This window comes from Vulpes lagopus, chromosome 10 (assembly GCF_018345385.1).
Source record: "Vulpes lagopus strain Blue_001 chromosome 10, ASM1834538v1, whole genome shotgun sequence".
Classification (NCBI taxonomy): Eukaryota; Metazoa; Chordata; class Mammalia; order Carnivora; family Canidae; genus Vulpes; species Vulpes lagopus.
Genome location: NC_054833.1, coordinates 80,610,721 through 80,623,004, shown reverse-complemented (window position 1 = coordinate 80,623,004; position 12,284 = coordinate 80,610,721). Strand labels below are relative to the sequence as shown.

The following is a 12,284-nucleotide window of genomic DNA, read 5'->3' as shown; positions in this document are numbered from 1 at the left end:
GTGACTGAACATCTTGATTCTTTACCAGAAAAGGCAAAGTATTTTTTATTACAGGTACATAGGTAAATATACTACCACAGGTGTTACAATATCAGTAAGTTTTTGAAAAACAGTATTTTTGCCAGAATCCAAACATAGACAATATTGTGGTGTAGTAATGAAGAATCGTTAGCCTCCCTTCCTTGCCATCAGACAGTGGATCCCTGAGGGAGGGGACACATATTCTGGAATCTCCTGAGCCACAGCAGGAGTTCAGGTCATGCTTGCCGGTGAGCATGTAGCGATGTGCACACATGTTCTCCTTGTGCTCACCGAACACATGTCTGAGTCTAGTCCAACGGAGATGGTTTTAGAAAGAATGACTTTAGAGTGACCTGAAAACTTTCCTCATGCTTCTACTGAAGACAGGTCAAAATTGACTCCAATCAGAAAAGTAATTTCAAGAAGAAATAAAAATAGTTACAAGAAAGAGCAGTTCTAAATCAGTGGAAGAGGCACAGATTTCTTTTAATTAAAAGATCTTGACACTTACTTTATTAATTCTCGTCCTTCAGAACTAATAAAATATTCAACTAGCCACTGACAAGCATCAAAACTTTTGGAAAGTAATGCTTCAATAGTGGCAATCCATTCTTCAGTATCAACCCTTTAAAAAAGCATAGACAGACATGTAAGGAGTACAGCCCCAGTAAATGACCCCACAGAGTGTCACTGTGATTTAACCTGTTTCAGGGAGGTGGGGTAGAGGGTGAATGGATACCCAGTGACTGCGGATTAACAACATGGCTCCATGCACCTCAGCAGCCAAGGACTGGCATTTTTTCTACTCCCCCCTACCCCCGCAAAAATGTGAAGAAAAAGACTTTAGCTTTGATCTTCTGCATCTTCTTCAAACAACTTCAATTGGGAAAAATGACTGACTGTGGCCTTTTGTTTTGCTTAATTTACATTTGTAAAATGTCCACTTTCAGAACAGGTTACTACAACATTTTTATACTTCATTGCTACAATCATTAATATCCTACTTTATGGAATAAAAACATTTGGGTAGACAAAGAAGCATAATGACTATACTGCCTGTGACCTCCGGTAACACTCCTTCTATTTCCTCATGCCCCAAAATGGTAATTACAAACAAGATGAAAATGCAAGTCTGCAATGCACAGACAGCTTGAGCAAATTTCACAATAAAAGTAATGACATTTCCTTAGTTCTATGCCAGACATTAAAAGGAATATAGTATGTGTTCTTTTTCAATTAAATAATAACAAGAGGTATCATTTAACATATCTTTATTACACATAAAATGAAGTTGAAAGCCATTCTATTTGTTCCTTCTCAAGTGTCTCTTGACTGCAACATCTTTCCCCAAACCTCTGCATAGTTGGAAAGATTCACCCGCAGAGGGGAGGACAGAAGCACGCTGCTCTAATTGTCCCTGTCTTCCTCACCTCGAGACTCTCCTTGCTCTGGGCACCTGCTCCAGCCAGTGTGCAACTATTCTTCACCCTTCACCCAATAACGAAGCAAATTTTACCCGGAACCCACAATGTGTCAGGCACCTTCCAGGTGCTGAAGATAACAACCAATGGTGAATAACATCCAATCAAAATCTAGAGTGTCTCTGAATGTATTGCCCCCGCTACAATAAAAAACACTCCACGATCTCCCACTGAACACAGTTCCAACTCCCCTCTGTGGTGCTCAGGACATACAATGTGGTCATCCAACCCCACATCTGATCTCATTTCCAATGAGTTCCTTACATGTATGAGCAAAATACTAGTCATTCATGGTTCTTTGGTAAGTCTTGTCCAATACTCAGGTTTTCCCTTCACTGAGAATTGTTCCCTTTGTTTCTCTGCTTTTGCCTTCCAAAGTCCTCTGAGAATATCAATGTCTTTAACACCAACCCAATCCCCATATCCATCTGGATAGGATTTTGCCCAATTCCCAAAGATGTACGGCATTAATGCCTTGCTTTTTCTGCTTTATTCATCCTTCCTATGAGATTAGAAATCCCTTCAAGATAGGAAGGGATTAATCATGTCTTAAGCACTTGAATATACTGGGTGCCTTCACAATGCTTTGATTTTATAAATTCAGTTTTAGTTAAATTCATCAGTACCTTTTGCTACAAAAGACTTTCAAAACATCACCTCTTACCTGAGTTTTTTCTTTGTCCGTAGGTAAGTTTGAAAAAGGAACTGAATAGCAAGCTGTAAGCTCACCTTTGCCATGCAAGGATAATATGGATGCTTTAATTTAGTCTGAGGAGAGGGAGAAAAGAGATGGTATTTTACATTGATGTTTTATAGATTATTACATATTATAAACTGAATAATGACACATAATAAAATTAAGTACTAAAAAGAAAAATCTAGCCAGCTTATTATAGAAAGTGTTCCATTTAAATTTTTTAAAAGGTTAAGAAAAGACATCCTTTTCATTTCTTTTATGAAGCCCTCTCAAAATAGAGCCTTTAGACCACAGGATGGTAAGTAATCTGTCAACAGACTAAAAGTTTTTTCTGTTACTGGCAAATTATAATCACGATACTCAAGAAATAGAAGTACTTAGAAGTTCATCTTGAGTCAGAATGTCTGATGACAAATTAGGACAAATTAATCTCCACAAAGCCCAACATTCACCTCATGGCTATTCTTAGATTCTTTATAAAACTGAAGAGCATTTGAAAAAGCCAGTGTGTGGAAACCCGTACCTATTCACAATCTGCAGTACACATTCTGAGCACTGCCTGTACTTTAACATCACCCAGTAAGTGACAAGTTTGTGCGAATGTTCCAGGCATCTAATCTGAGTGCTAACAGCCCAGGGGGAGGATGAGTCACTGAACACTTGAGTTGACAGTTAACTATGCTCCTTTCTTAGTCCTCTACTAACAAGCCAACTAGTACTTACAGCATTCAATGATGCTAAAGACAAAACAAAACTGAAATAATCACTACTGTACACATCTCTATTCTTCATAAACTTGAGGTTTTCATCTCTCACCATCTACAAAAGAAAATTAGTAATTATTTTTAAGACACAAGGCAAAATATTCAGTACATGAAAGACATTTTTAATGGTACATTAGGCAAAAATGGTTTTATATTAGGTTAGAAGGATTCACAAGAACCCTTCTCTCGAACTTTGAAATTTTAAAAAAGGAGAGAGGAAAATCTTCCTTTCAAATATAAGAAGGCGAAAGGTGAATTATTATTCATCAAACCAAACTGTTTTGGGAAATTTAGGAAAACCACCATATGAAGGACGAGTGAATTCAAACTTGCTCTTTTGGGTTGAAGGATAAACAGAGCTCTACCAAATACAACTAACTCCATGCTCTCCTTGTATTGGAGAGCTTAATTCTTTCTCTTGAAATAAAACACTCCAAACTTTTCTTAAATTCTCTGGTTCTGGCTATTCGGCTTTTAATTACTTAGTATATAAAGCCTGGAATGGGTAGTTGGACAATTCTGAATTTAAATCCTGGCTTTGTGATACTGGCAGGTCACTTCTCCTTTTCTGAGCTCAGTTTTTCCATCTTAAAAATGGGGATAAAACCCACTACTCCACGAGAGCATTTTAAGAATTAAGGATTCATTTAAAGCATGAAGCACAGAGTAGATATTCAATGTCCTCACTGTCACATTAGTTTAAACCATAGGTATGAACCTTATTTTTCCTCTGCAGACAGTAAGTTAATCCAGCAGTGTGTCCATGCCCTCCCACTCATCCACCTGTGGCTCCCACTAGTCACACGGCAGGCCAACGATAGTGCCAGCCACTTGGGAGTCTGTGGCTACCTCTGTGATCTGATATGAGACTCATGGGACAAGGCAGTTAGGATGAGGTACTCGAGGTCTGGCCACGTCCAGGAGGAGGCTGGCAGGAATACTTCTGGACCTATGAGGTGGATTTTGACTTTTATCTGAATTTTCTCCCCTTTGTATGGCTCTTACCTGGTATATTCGAACAGGCATTTTCTCCACAAAGAGTCCTTTCTTCTCGCCTTTTTTAACCAGCTTGGTGAGAATAGAGAGCCGGTCATTGTTAGGCCTGTGGGGCCGGGGAGACGACTGAGGTGAAATCTCTGGTGAAGACGGTGCTGACCTATGGATGAAATGAGAAAATCGTCTGGTGTAAAGTGGCTGCTGGAGTAGTTATTACAACCTGGCACACTTATATAGACTTATATAAGGGTGCTAGACTTAACAGTAAACCGCATACTTTCTAGGTCCAATACAGGGAAATGCAAATTCATAGACAATAGGACCTTAAAAAACACAAGAACACTGACAGTGCTGGCAAAGTACTATACTTTGGACATAAAGTGTACTCAATATATGATGAGATCAGAAAAAAACTGCAATTCTAGAATGAAATAATTTATATAGGTTTCTAGACACAAAATAACTTCTTGCCAAGGAAATAATAAACAAGTAGCAATAAGAAAAGGGGTAAAGGGATTTACTTATTTTCTTTTTAGAATTTCCCTCTAGCTTATTTAACAAATTACCTTTAAATGCCAAAAAGTATACTCAAGATTACAATGACCACCTACTGAAATTGCACAGCAAATTATGTGGAAGAGAAACTCACAAAGAGAGATCCTCAGCTTCTTGCCGTACGACACTGACTCGACTTTTCTTTGGTAATACTGGGGAGTTTTGATCAGAGACCCTTTGGTAGAAGAGCATATAGGCATTCCAGTATCTTCGGCGGACATCAGTATACGGGTTTGCTTTGTAACAAGACAGGAAGTCTTTGTAAATAAAAAAAGGTTTTCTTATCTGGCAATTTAAAATAAAGGATCTATAAATCCAGCAAGTACTTACAAAAGTTAAATGCAAAGTGTAAGTAAAATCTGTGTCTTTTTACCAGTAATACTGTTTAGAATTACTTGAAAGGTGGCACAGAGGAACAGGAAGGAAGTTGTATGGGAATAGAATAAAGATGGCAAATGTTCCTGGGGAAGTCTAGATTTAATCAAAAGGCAAATAACATTTCAAAATAAGTTTTGTGGCACAGTATGGGATTGTAACTGGCCTCACTTAACCATTTCTGCATAGAACAGCCAAATCTAGGTAAATTTTGGCAACGATATTATCTTTAACCATTAATGGGTACTATTATTAGACTCAGGACTATCATGGTATGGTATTAAAATCTAATATCGTGGATCTAATATAGGCAGAAGTTTTTATTTTAATTTTAATTGAAGTAGAGTTGACATATAATAGTCGTTTCAGGTGTACAACAGTGATTTAACAATTACGTACATTATGAAATGCTCCCCAGGATGTTACCATCTATCCACATACAACTTAATTACAATATTACTGACTTTATTTCCTATGCTTAACTTTCCATCCCTGAGACTTATTTATTTTCTAACTGAAAGTCTCTACCTCTTAATTCCCTTCACCTATTTCCCCAGTTCCCCTTCATCCCAAAATAGGTAGAAACTTTTAAATGCCCCTAGAATACTGCAAAATCAGATTCAGAAATGCTAAAATCTCTATAAAATGTCTGTCCCTACCCCTCCAATTAGCAAATTCTGATTGGATTCTGTCATGTCCTTTTGCTCATACTCTTTCTTCTGGGCGGGGGCGTGGCTGGGGAGAGAAAGACTTGCCATACTGCAGAATATATATGGTTTTATTTTTATTTTTTTAAATATATATGGTTTTAAAACCCAGGTGCTAGAGATGTCTTCTCTAATTAATTGTGCTTCTATGTAAGTGAAAAGGAAATTTGAGAATTTTAGTGGACAAGTACTTCTGAAATGATTTTTAAGGTTGAAATTCTGTGTTCATTAGTTTCTCTCTGATACTCATTTCTTCCTCCTAACTTACTCCATCACCTGTTCCCTCAAGGCTGCTGAAAGAATTAATTTTATTTCTTTTAAAGATTTTATTTATTTACTCATGTGAGACACAGAGAGAGAGAGAGGCAGAGACACAGACAGAGGGAGAGGGAGGCTCCATGCAGGGAGCCTGATGTGGGACTCCATCATCACGCCCTGAGCCGAAGGCAGATACTCAACCACTGAGCCACCAAGGCATCTCAAGGAATTAGTTTTAAAACATTTTGTAAGGAGCTCAAACATTTTCTCTCAGGCCAATAATGTGTCTGGATCTATATAGCTAGAGCAGTGGTACGTACAAATAAAAAGGTTACATCTTTAGGTAAAGAATACTGATTCCAATTTGACAGAAAACTGCAAGTTTTAAAGTTTAAACCAATGGGAAATATCCATTTGTAAATACTTACTTTGATCATAAACTTTTGGTCTATATTCTCCTCCAAAGCATTCATACTCCAGGGTCTCATCATTTAGGTCAAATTCTTCTATGACTGTGTCATTAAACTTGTACCACTTTCCTTTTCCACAGCCCCTGAAGCCCACAGAAGAAACAGACATTATGATTAAAACTGACATGCCCCTCCCCAGTCTCTATCTCTATGTATTGTTACACATAAAGCAGATGTTTACTATTTGGAAATAAGAAAAAACCTTAAATTTCTAAAATAACTTTTCAAACTGAAGAGGTACATAATTATACTAAGTTTTAAAAATACACTATGAAATATGACCAAAGAGCAATATAAAAATTTCTTTGCACTATGTTTGTATGGTAAGAGTAGGGCAGGGGGAGAACAGGAGAGATAGTGGGAGTGTGGGAGGGACAGAGGAGGGCAAGGGGAGTGGAGGAGGGACAGAGGAGGGCAGGGGGAGAGAGTGGTGTGAGAACCTCTTACCGCCTGTCCTTAATGAAGGAATAGTAGTGACCTGCATGTGCCTGCCCACTGTGGACAATGACACCGACAAGTTCATAGTTTTCAGTGAGGGCAACTTTTTTTCGTGGGGATCCTCCCCCTCCCTGGTCCATACTTCGCCCATTTTCACCAACTTCAGAAGATGAATCTTGGCGAGCCATTCCTGAAACTGTGTAAGGCTCCATGTTTAGCATCCAGGGAAACTATTTAAAAGCAAAAAAGACCAAATTAGTGTTGATGAGGCACATATATAGCAACGCCCCATGAAGTCAGATTCAAATAAGAGGTATGTATTCCTAATTCTAGCTAGGACTGCCTCTCCACCATTACCAGGATGACTTCTACATAGGAGGGGTGTTTACATATCTGCCTGTCTACTGGTGACAGCTGCTTAAGACAAGGGGCTGTGTACTTCTCCAAATGCTGAGATGACAGTCTTTCACAGTGGAGGCCAAAGTTAAACATGAAAAAATAAACAGCAGAAAAGAAAGTGAGGTCATCATTTTAAGATATTTCAGGGGGAAAACATAAGTTACCCTTATCTGTTCATCATATTTAATGGAGCGTCCACTCTCCCAGTCAAATCCAAATCTCATTAGGTGAATTACCAAGACGCTAGGTAAAGACTTAATGCAGGTCCTTTTCACGGTTATTCTCTAAAGAAAAGCAAAACCCAATTATCTTCGTGGAGGAAATAAAACAGCAAAATCATACAAAGATCAGAGATTTCCACAGGCCTCTCCTGCCCATGCAAAAACAGATAATGACACAACTTAGCAACAGTAGGAGCTTAATATTGCCCTTACATAAAACACAAATGAATAACAAATCAATTGTTTTCTAAAAAAGGGAAATGTGGTACCTTTTCTTTACACTTTTCACAGTAATATGCATTACTTCCTTCTAGAACTTCTCCTCTAACAAACTGATCCAAAGAAATTTCCAAGCTCTGACAAGAAGTAACTCCAAGATTGAGAGCCATGAAAGCTTCCTCACGCTCGTATCTGATTAGGAAAATCACAGGAAAAACAAACAGTAGAATTTAAAGATCTTGAAACTACCACAATACAAGAGTCTGTACACAGAACTACATTCTGAAATTCTGAAATTAACCCATGCTGTCCCTCATCCTTTTAAAAGTACACTGCCAAATAAAAATGCCAATTTTTGTTAACTAGAAATGACTTAAAGTTATGAATTTCAGCAAAGAAATTTTAGATATAGAAACCAGAGAAACTTAATTTAATAAACATTTATAGGTCCACTGAAGAGAGAGATCTGCAAGTCTTACAACAATGCACAATTCATGACATGCTAGAAGTATTTAAAAAGGATGATCATGTACAGTACTACTGTAGCCAAATGGCAACTTCCATGTTTTCACCTTAGTACTGAATCCTTTTCCTACTGCAAAAATATTTCTTCCAAGTTTGATATCTGTATTAGGATAACTCTAAAAATACATAATTTTGTTTGAAGATTTGTGGCTTCCAATGGAAATCCATGTGTTTACATATGAAACTTAAAGTACTCTTAAAGCTCTATAGGAAAGCTTCTGCTTTGCATCATGATTTACTTTATACTAAGTAGGGTAAAAAAAATATTAAGCATGGTGATGCTCATGAATCTGAATATTCTAGAACTTGGCTGAAACCAAATATATCAATAAACTGTTATAGTAGTTTTTGGAATAAAAATACTATTAAAAAGGTAATAGCTCAGATTTTTATCTACTGTCACTTTAGTCAAGTAAAATATGGATGAAAATTAATGAACAAAGTACTATCAATTAAGAGGAAAAAAAAAACTGAAGAGGATCAGTTTTGATGTCAATGATATCTTCACTTACCTGTGAGGACAGTCTTTACAGATCTTCTGATCAGAATAGATGCCCTGGAAAGTATTCTTAAAAATTTGGTCTCTCCCCATTTTCTGTTGGAATAAAATGTTAGAATTTTAGTTGATGCCCTGAGAATTTGCAGGTCACTTAATATAGAATTTTATTTAGACCTAAGCTAAAGTGCAAATTTCAACTTAACAGCTAAAATACACTGAGTCATGGTGATAGTTTAAGCTGGGATTGAATGGGAGGATTAGAACCCACTGGCTCCACTGGCAAAGGAAGAGGAGAAGAGGCCAATGGCAGCTGGTGACAAAAACAGCACTCAGTGATGATTCCAAATCCTTCTCCCCATGCAACAATGACCAGGTTAGAAGCAACTCTCCACAATCTTTTCTTCTTTCTTGTGGATAAAAATGCTATGATCATGAGTTTTCTGAACAAGGAAATAACTAACTTGGACCTCCTAAGGAGAGGAGGGGCAGATAAGGATAGTGATGGGAGGTGCCCTGTAATTAGGAGGCAGCATCACTTAGGATCTGTCACATGTCATGCAAGGTAGGGGCAGGAAACTTTAGGTTGGTAAGCTAGCCTCTCTGGCAGTCAGACTGCCATGCACATGCACAGGCTGTCAGGTTCCCTGCCAGGGCAGCAGTCCTGAGGCCAGGCTACCTCAGTGCACCCACAGTAAGAGCATGAGATGCAGATGGTTAGTATGAAGCACAGGTTACAGACTCCATCAAATGTTGGGTGAATTAAGAAGAAGTCCATAATTGTAGTGATCTGTGTCTGTTCTTATATTCAAACCCCACCAGAAGAAATGAATTATGGCTGTGGTATTAAAGATGACCAGATTCTGATTTGTCGGTTTCACAGTAATCCCAAATCCTGCCACACTCCACTCGTATTACAGTTTGAGGGAGTCCAGAGAGAAAGTGACATTTTCTTCTACCTTGAGATATTCGTCCATCTGATCAATAAGACTGGTGAAGAATTCATATGCATCTTGCTGTTCTCGCACATAAAGCTCTTTGTTCCACATCTTGAAAATCTATGCAATAAGAAATATATTGTTAAACGAAAAGTAGCAATTTCTGAATATAGAAGAACACAAATGTGAAAGAGCACTTAAATGCTTCTAAAAACCAGGGTCATTATTAGGGCAGTAGACATTTTTATTGAAATGAGACAAGCTTGAGTTCAGCTACCTATGCCACCCTGGGCCCTGTGTAACCATCACAAGTCTGGGAGACCATACCAGGTGGGATCTGAGGCCACAGAACATAGAGTTTCTGTCTTAGAACTATCCGAACTACGAGGGAAAATACAAGGTACTCCCGTGAAACAGAGTACTGTTCTTTATTTAGAGCATTAGTGAAATTGGAATACTTTGAATAAATATTCTGAAGAGCTAAAATGAGAATCATGAGAAGTATTCAAAATCGTTAAGATCAGCAAATCTCTAGAAATTATAAATGATTATTCTTAATATTGTAATCATTTGAAATTGAACATCAATCTTAAGAAGAATGGGGTAGAGTCCATTCTTCTGTAGGTTCCTGGAAATGGGATTAGTCTAGAGTTAATAAAGACAGAAACAATTACCACTAGATCCAAATATCTGACGTCTTGAAATCTAAAGAGATATTGGGTGAAATACCTTCCAGAAGTTCTCAGGTACATAATACTGCAGCTTGCTTTCCATCAGATGCCCAAAGAGCGACTGCACCTGGTAGAACACGCTATCGTCTGGATTGTCCGTGTCATCATCCACTGAAAGTAACGACTAAACAGAAACAAGGTGTTATTAAAAGCTAGAAAGAGTTCACTGCTTCACAGTCGACGTGGACATACGTATGTGTACTGGCCACATTGCTTTTCTGATGCTGTATATGTTTGGATGTGGCTACAACTCTGATATGTTTAGCTTAAGTATTTCCTTTTGGTGGACTCATGAAGTCATTTCTTTGAGCTTCTATTTGATTATGAAAAACTGGAACTAGTAATCTCTCTGAGAGACAAACATGGTATGATACATATAGAGTATTTTGAAAACTACTGACTGCAATATAATGAGCTTGTAGTATATGCTCACCCTTAAACATGGGTTTGAACCATACAGGTCCATTTATCCATGGATTTTTTGGGGGGTACAGTACAGTACTATAAATGTATTTTCTCTTTTCTAGCTTACTTTATTGTAAGAATAGAGTACATCATACATATAACACATAAAATATGAGTTAACTCTGACTATCCAGTCAATAGTAGGCTATTAGTAGTTAAGTTTTAGGGCAGTCCAAAGTTACATGCACATTTTTTACTGCATTGGGGGGTGAGCACTCCTAACTCCTGTGTTGTTCAAGAGTTAACTGAACTATTATAGAGCACTGATGACAGACCCTAAATTTTTCTAAAATACTAAAAACATTAGTAATTTTATGGAAATATAATTTGAGAGTAAGTAACTTAGTTCAAAAATCTCAACTGGTCAAGTCTATCTGTCAAATATTCTTTCAGCAGATTTATAAAAGCACGTGACCATGAACATGTTGTCTACACCTATTTCAGAAGCTACTAAAGAATTCCTAGTTAGGTCTAGTTTTAGTAAATACCAAATGCAATATATGAATCTGGGACACTTTTCAGACCATGCACACATTATCTCTCATACCAAACAGGAAGGAAGAAGAAAATCACCTCAGGGAGCCCAGGCTGCATATACAGCTGCTGGAAGACTGCATTCATGTAACATGTAGCACCACCATTCCTCAGCCCCACAAACCCTGAACTGGACCTGCTATCCACGGGGGGAAGGTACTAGAAACGAGAGGAGCAGAAACAGTAGAGAGTGAATTAGTGTATCTGCCACCAACAACCAACACATTTCCATCATGGCTCGCTGAGATGTTTGAGAGAGAAAAGAAATAAACTCACAGATTTATCCTTCTAGTAGGTTAGGAGTCATGCTAACAAAACCTACATTCTTATTAAAGTACCTCTGCAGATGCTAATACAAATAAAAAATATTACTATCTCAGTGTTCCTCTTCTATTCAAAGTACTTAACATTTAAAGTACTTAACACATTGTGTTTTTATTTATCCATTTAGTAGTCATGTATTCCGTCAACTGAATATCATTCAACAAATATATTTTTTTAATATTTTACTTATTTATTCATGACAGACCCAGAGAGAGAGAGAGAGAGAGAAGAGAGAGACAGAGACAGAGACACAGAGACACAGGCGGAGGGAGAAGCAGGCTCCATGCAGGGAGTCCGAAGTGAGACTCGATCCTGGGTCTCCAGGATCACACCCCAGGCCAAGGTGATGCTAAACGGCTGGGCCACGGGGGCTGCCCACATTCAACAAATATTTATTAAGAAGCTACTATGTGCTAGGTACTGAGCCAGGGATATAAGAGATAGATGTGCTCTCTTATCTTAAGGAGCTCACAATCTAGTAGAGTACACAGACATCAATCAAGTAAATATATCTACTTACAAACTGAGGTAGTACCTGGCAAAAAAGGAATAGGGATCTATGAAGCGTTTACTATGAAGAATCCTGACCAGTCTGGAGGGTCAAGGAAGGCTTATATTCCTTCCCTTCCTTTTTAAGAAAGTAACATTCTTCCATTGAACAACTTTGAAT

The 12,284-nt window shown here is 37.9% G+C and overlaps 1 protein-coding gene across 2 annotated transcripts in view; it reads right to left on the bottom strand.

Annotated features, from left to right (window-relative positions):
* USP24 (ubiquitin specific peptidase 24) overlaps nt 1–12,284 on the bottom strand; it is a 138,007-nt gene that overhangs the window by 25,161 nt on the left and 100,562 nt on the right. For both annotated transcript variants that reach the window (XM_041772379.1, XM_041772380.1), the window contains exons 43-55: nt 11,330–11,449; nt 10,290–10,415; nt 9,582–9,680; nt 8,639–8,721; nt 7,652–7,793; nt 7,326–7,445; nt 6,772–6,992; nt 6,283–6,407; nt 4,609–4,750; nt 3,969–4,119; nt 2,923–3,018; nt 2,167–2,270; nt 533–646 (exon numbers count right to left, since the gene is read on the bottom strand). In XM_041772379.1, the coding sequence (XP_041628313.1) occupies nt 533–646; nt 2,167–2,270; nt 2,923–3,018; nt 3,969–4,119; nt 4,609–4,750; nt 6,283–6,407; nt 6,772–6,992; nt 7,326–7,445; nt 7,652–7,793; nt 8,639–8,721; nt 9,582–9,680; nt 10,290–10,415; nt 11,330–11,449 (1,643 nt within the window). The remainder of the gene's footprint in view (nt 1–532; nt 647–2,166; nt 2,271–2,922; nt 3,019–3,968; nt 4,120–4,608; nt 4,751–6,282; nt 6,408–6,771; nt 6,993–7,325; nt 7,446–7,651; nt 7,794–8,638; nt 8,722–9,581; nt 9,681–10,289; nt 10,416–11,329; nt 11,450–12,284) is intronic.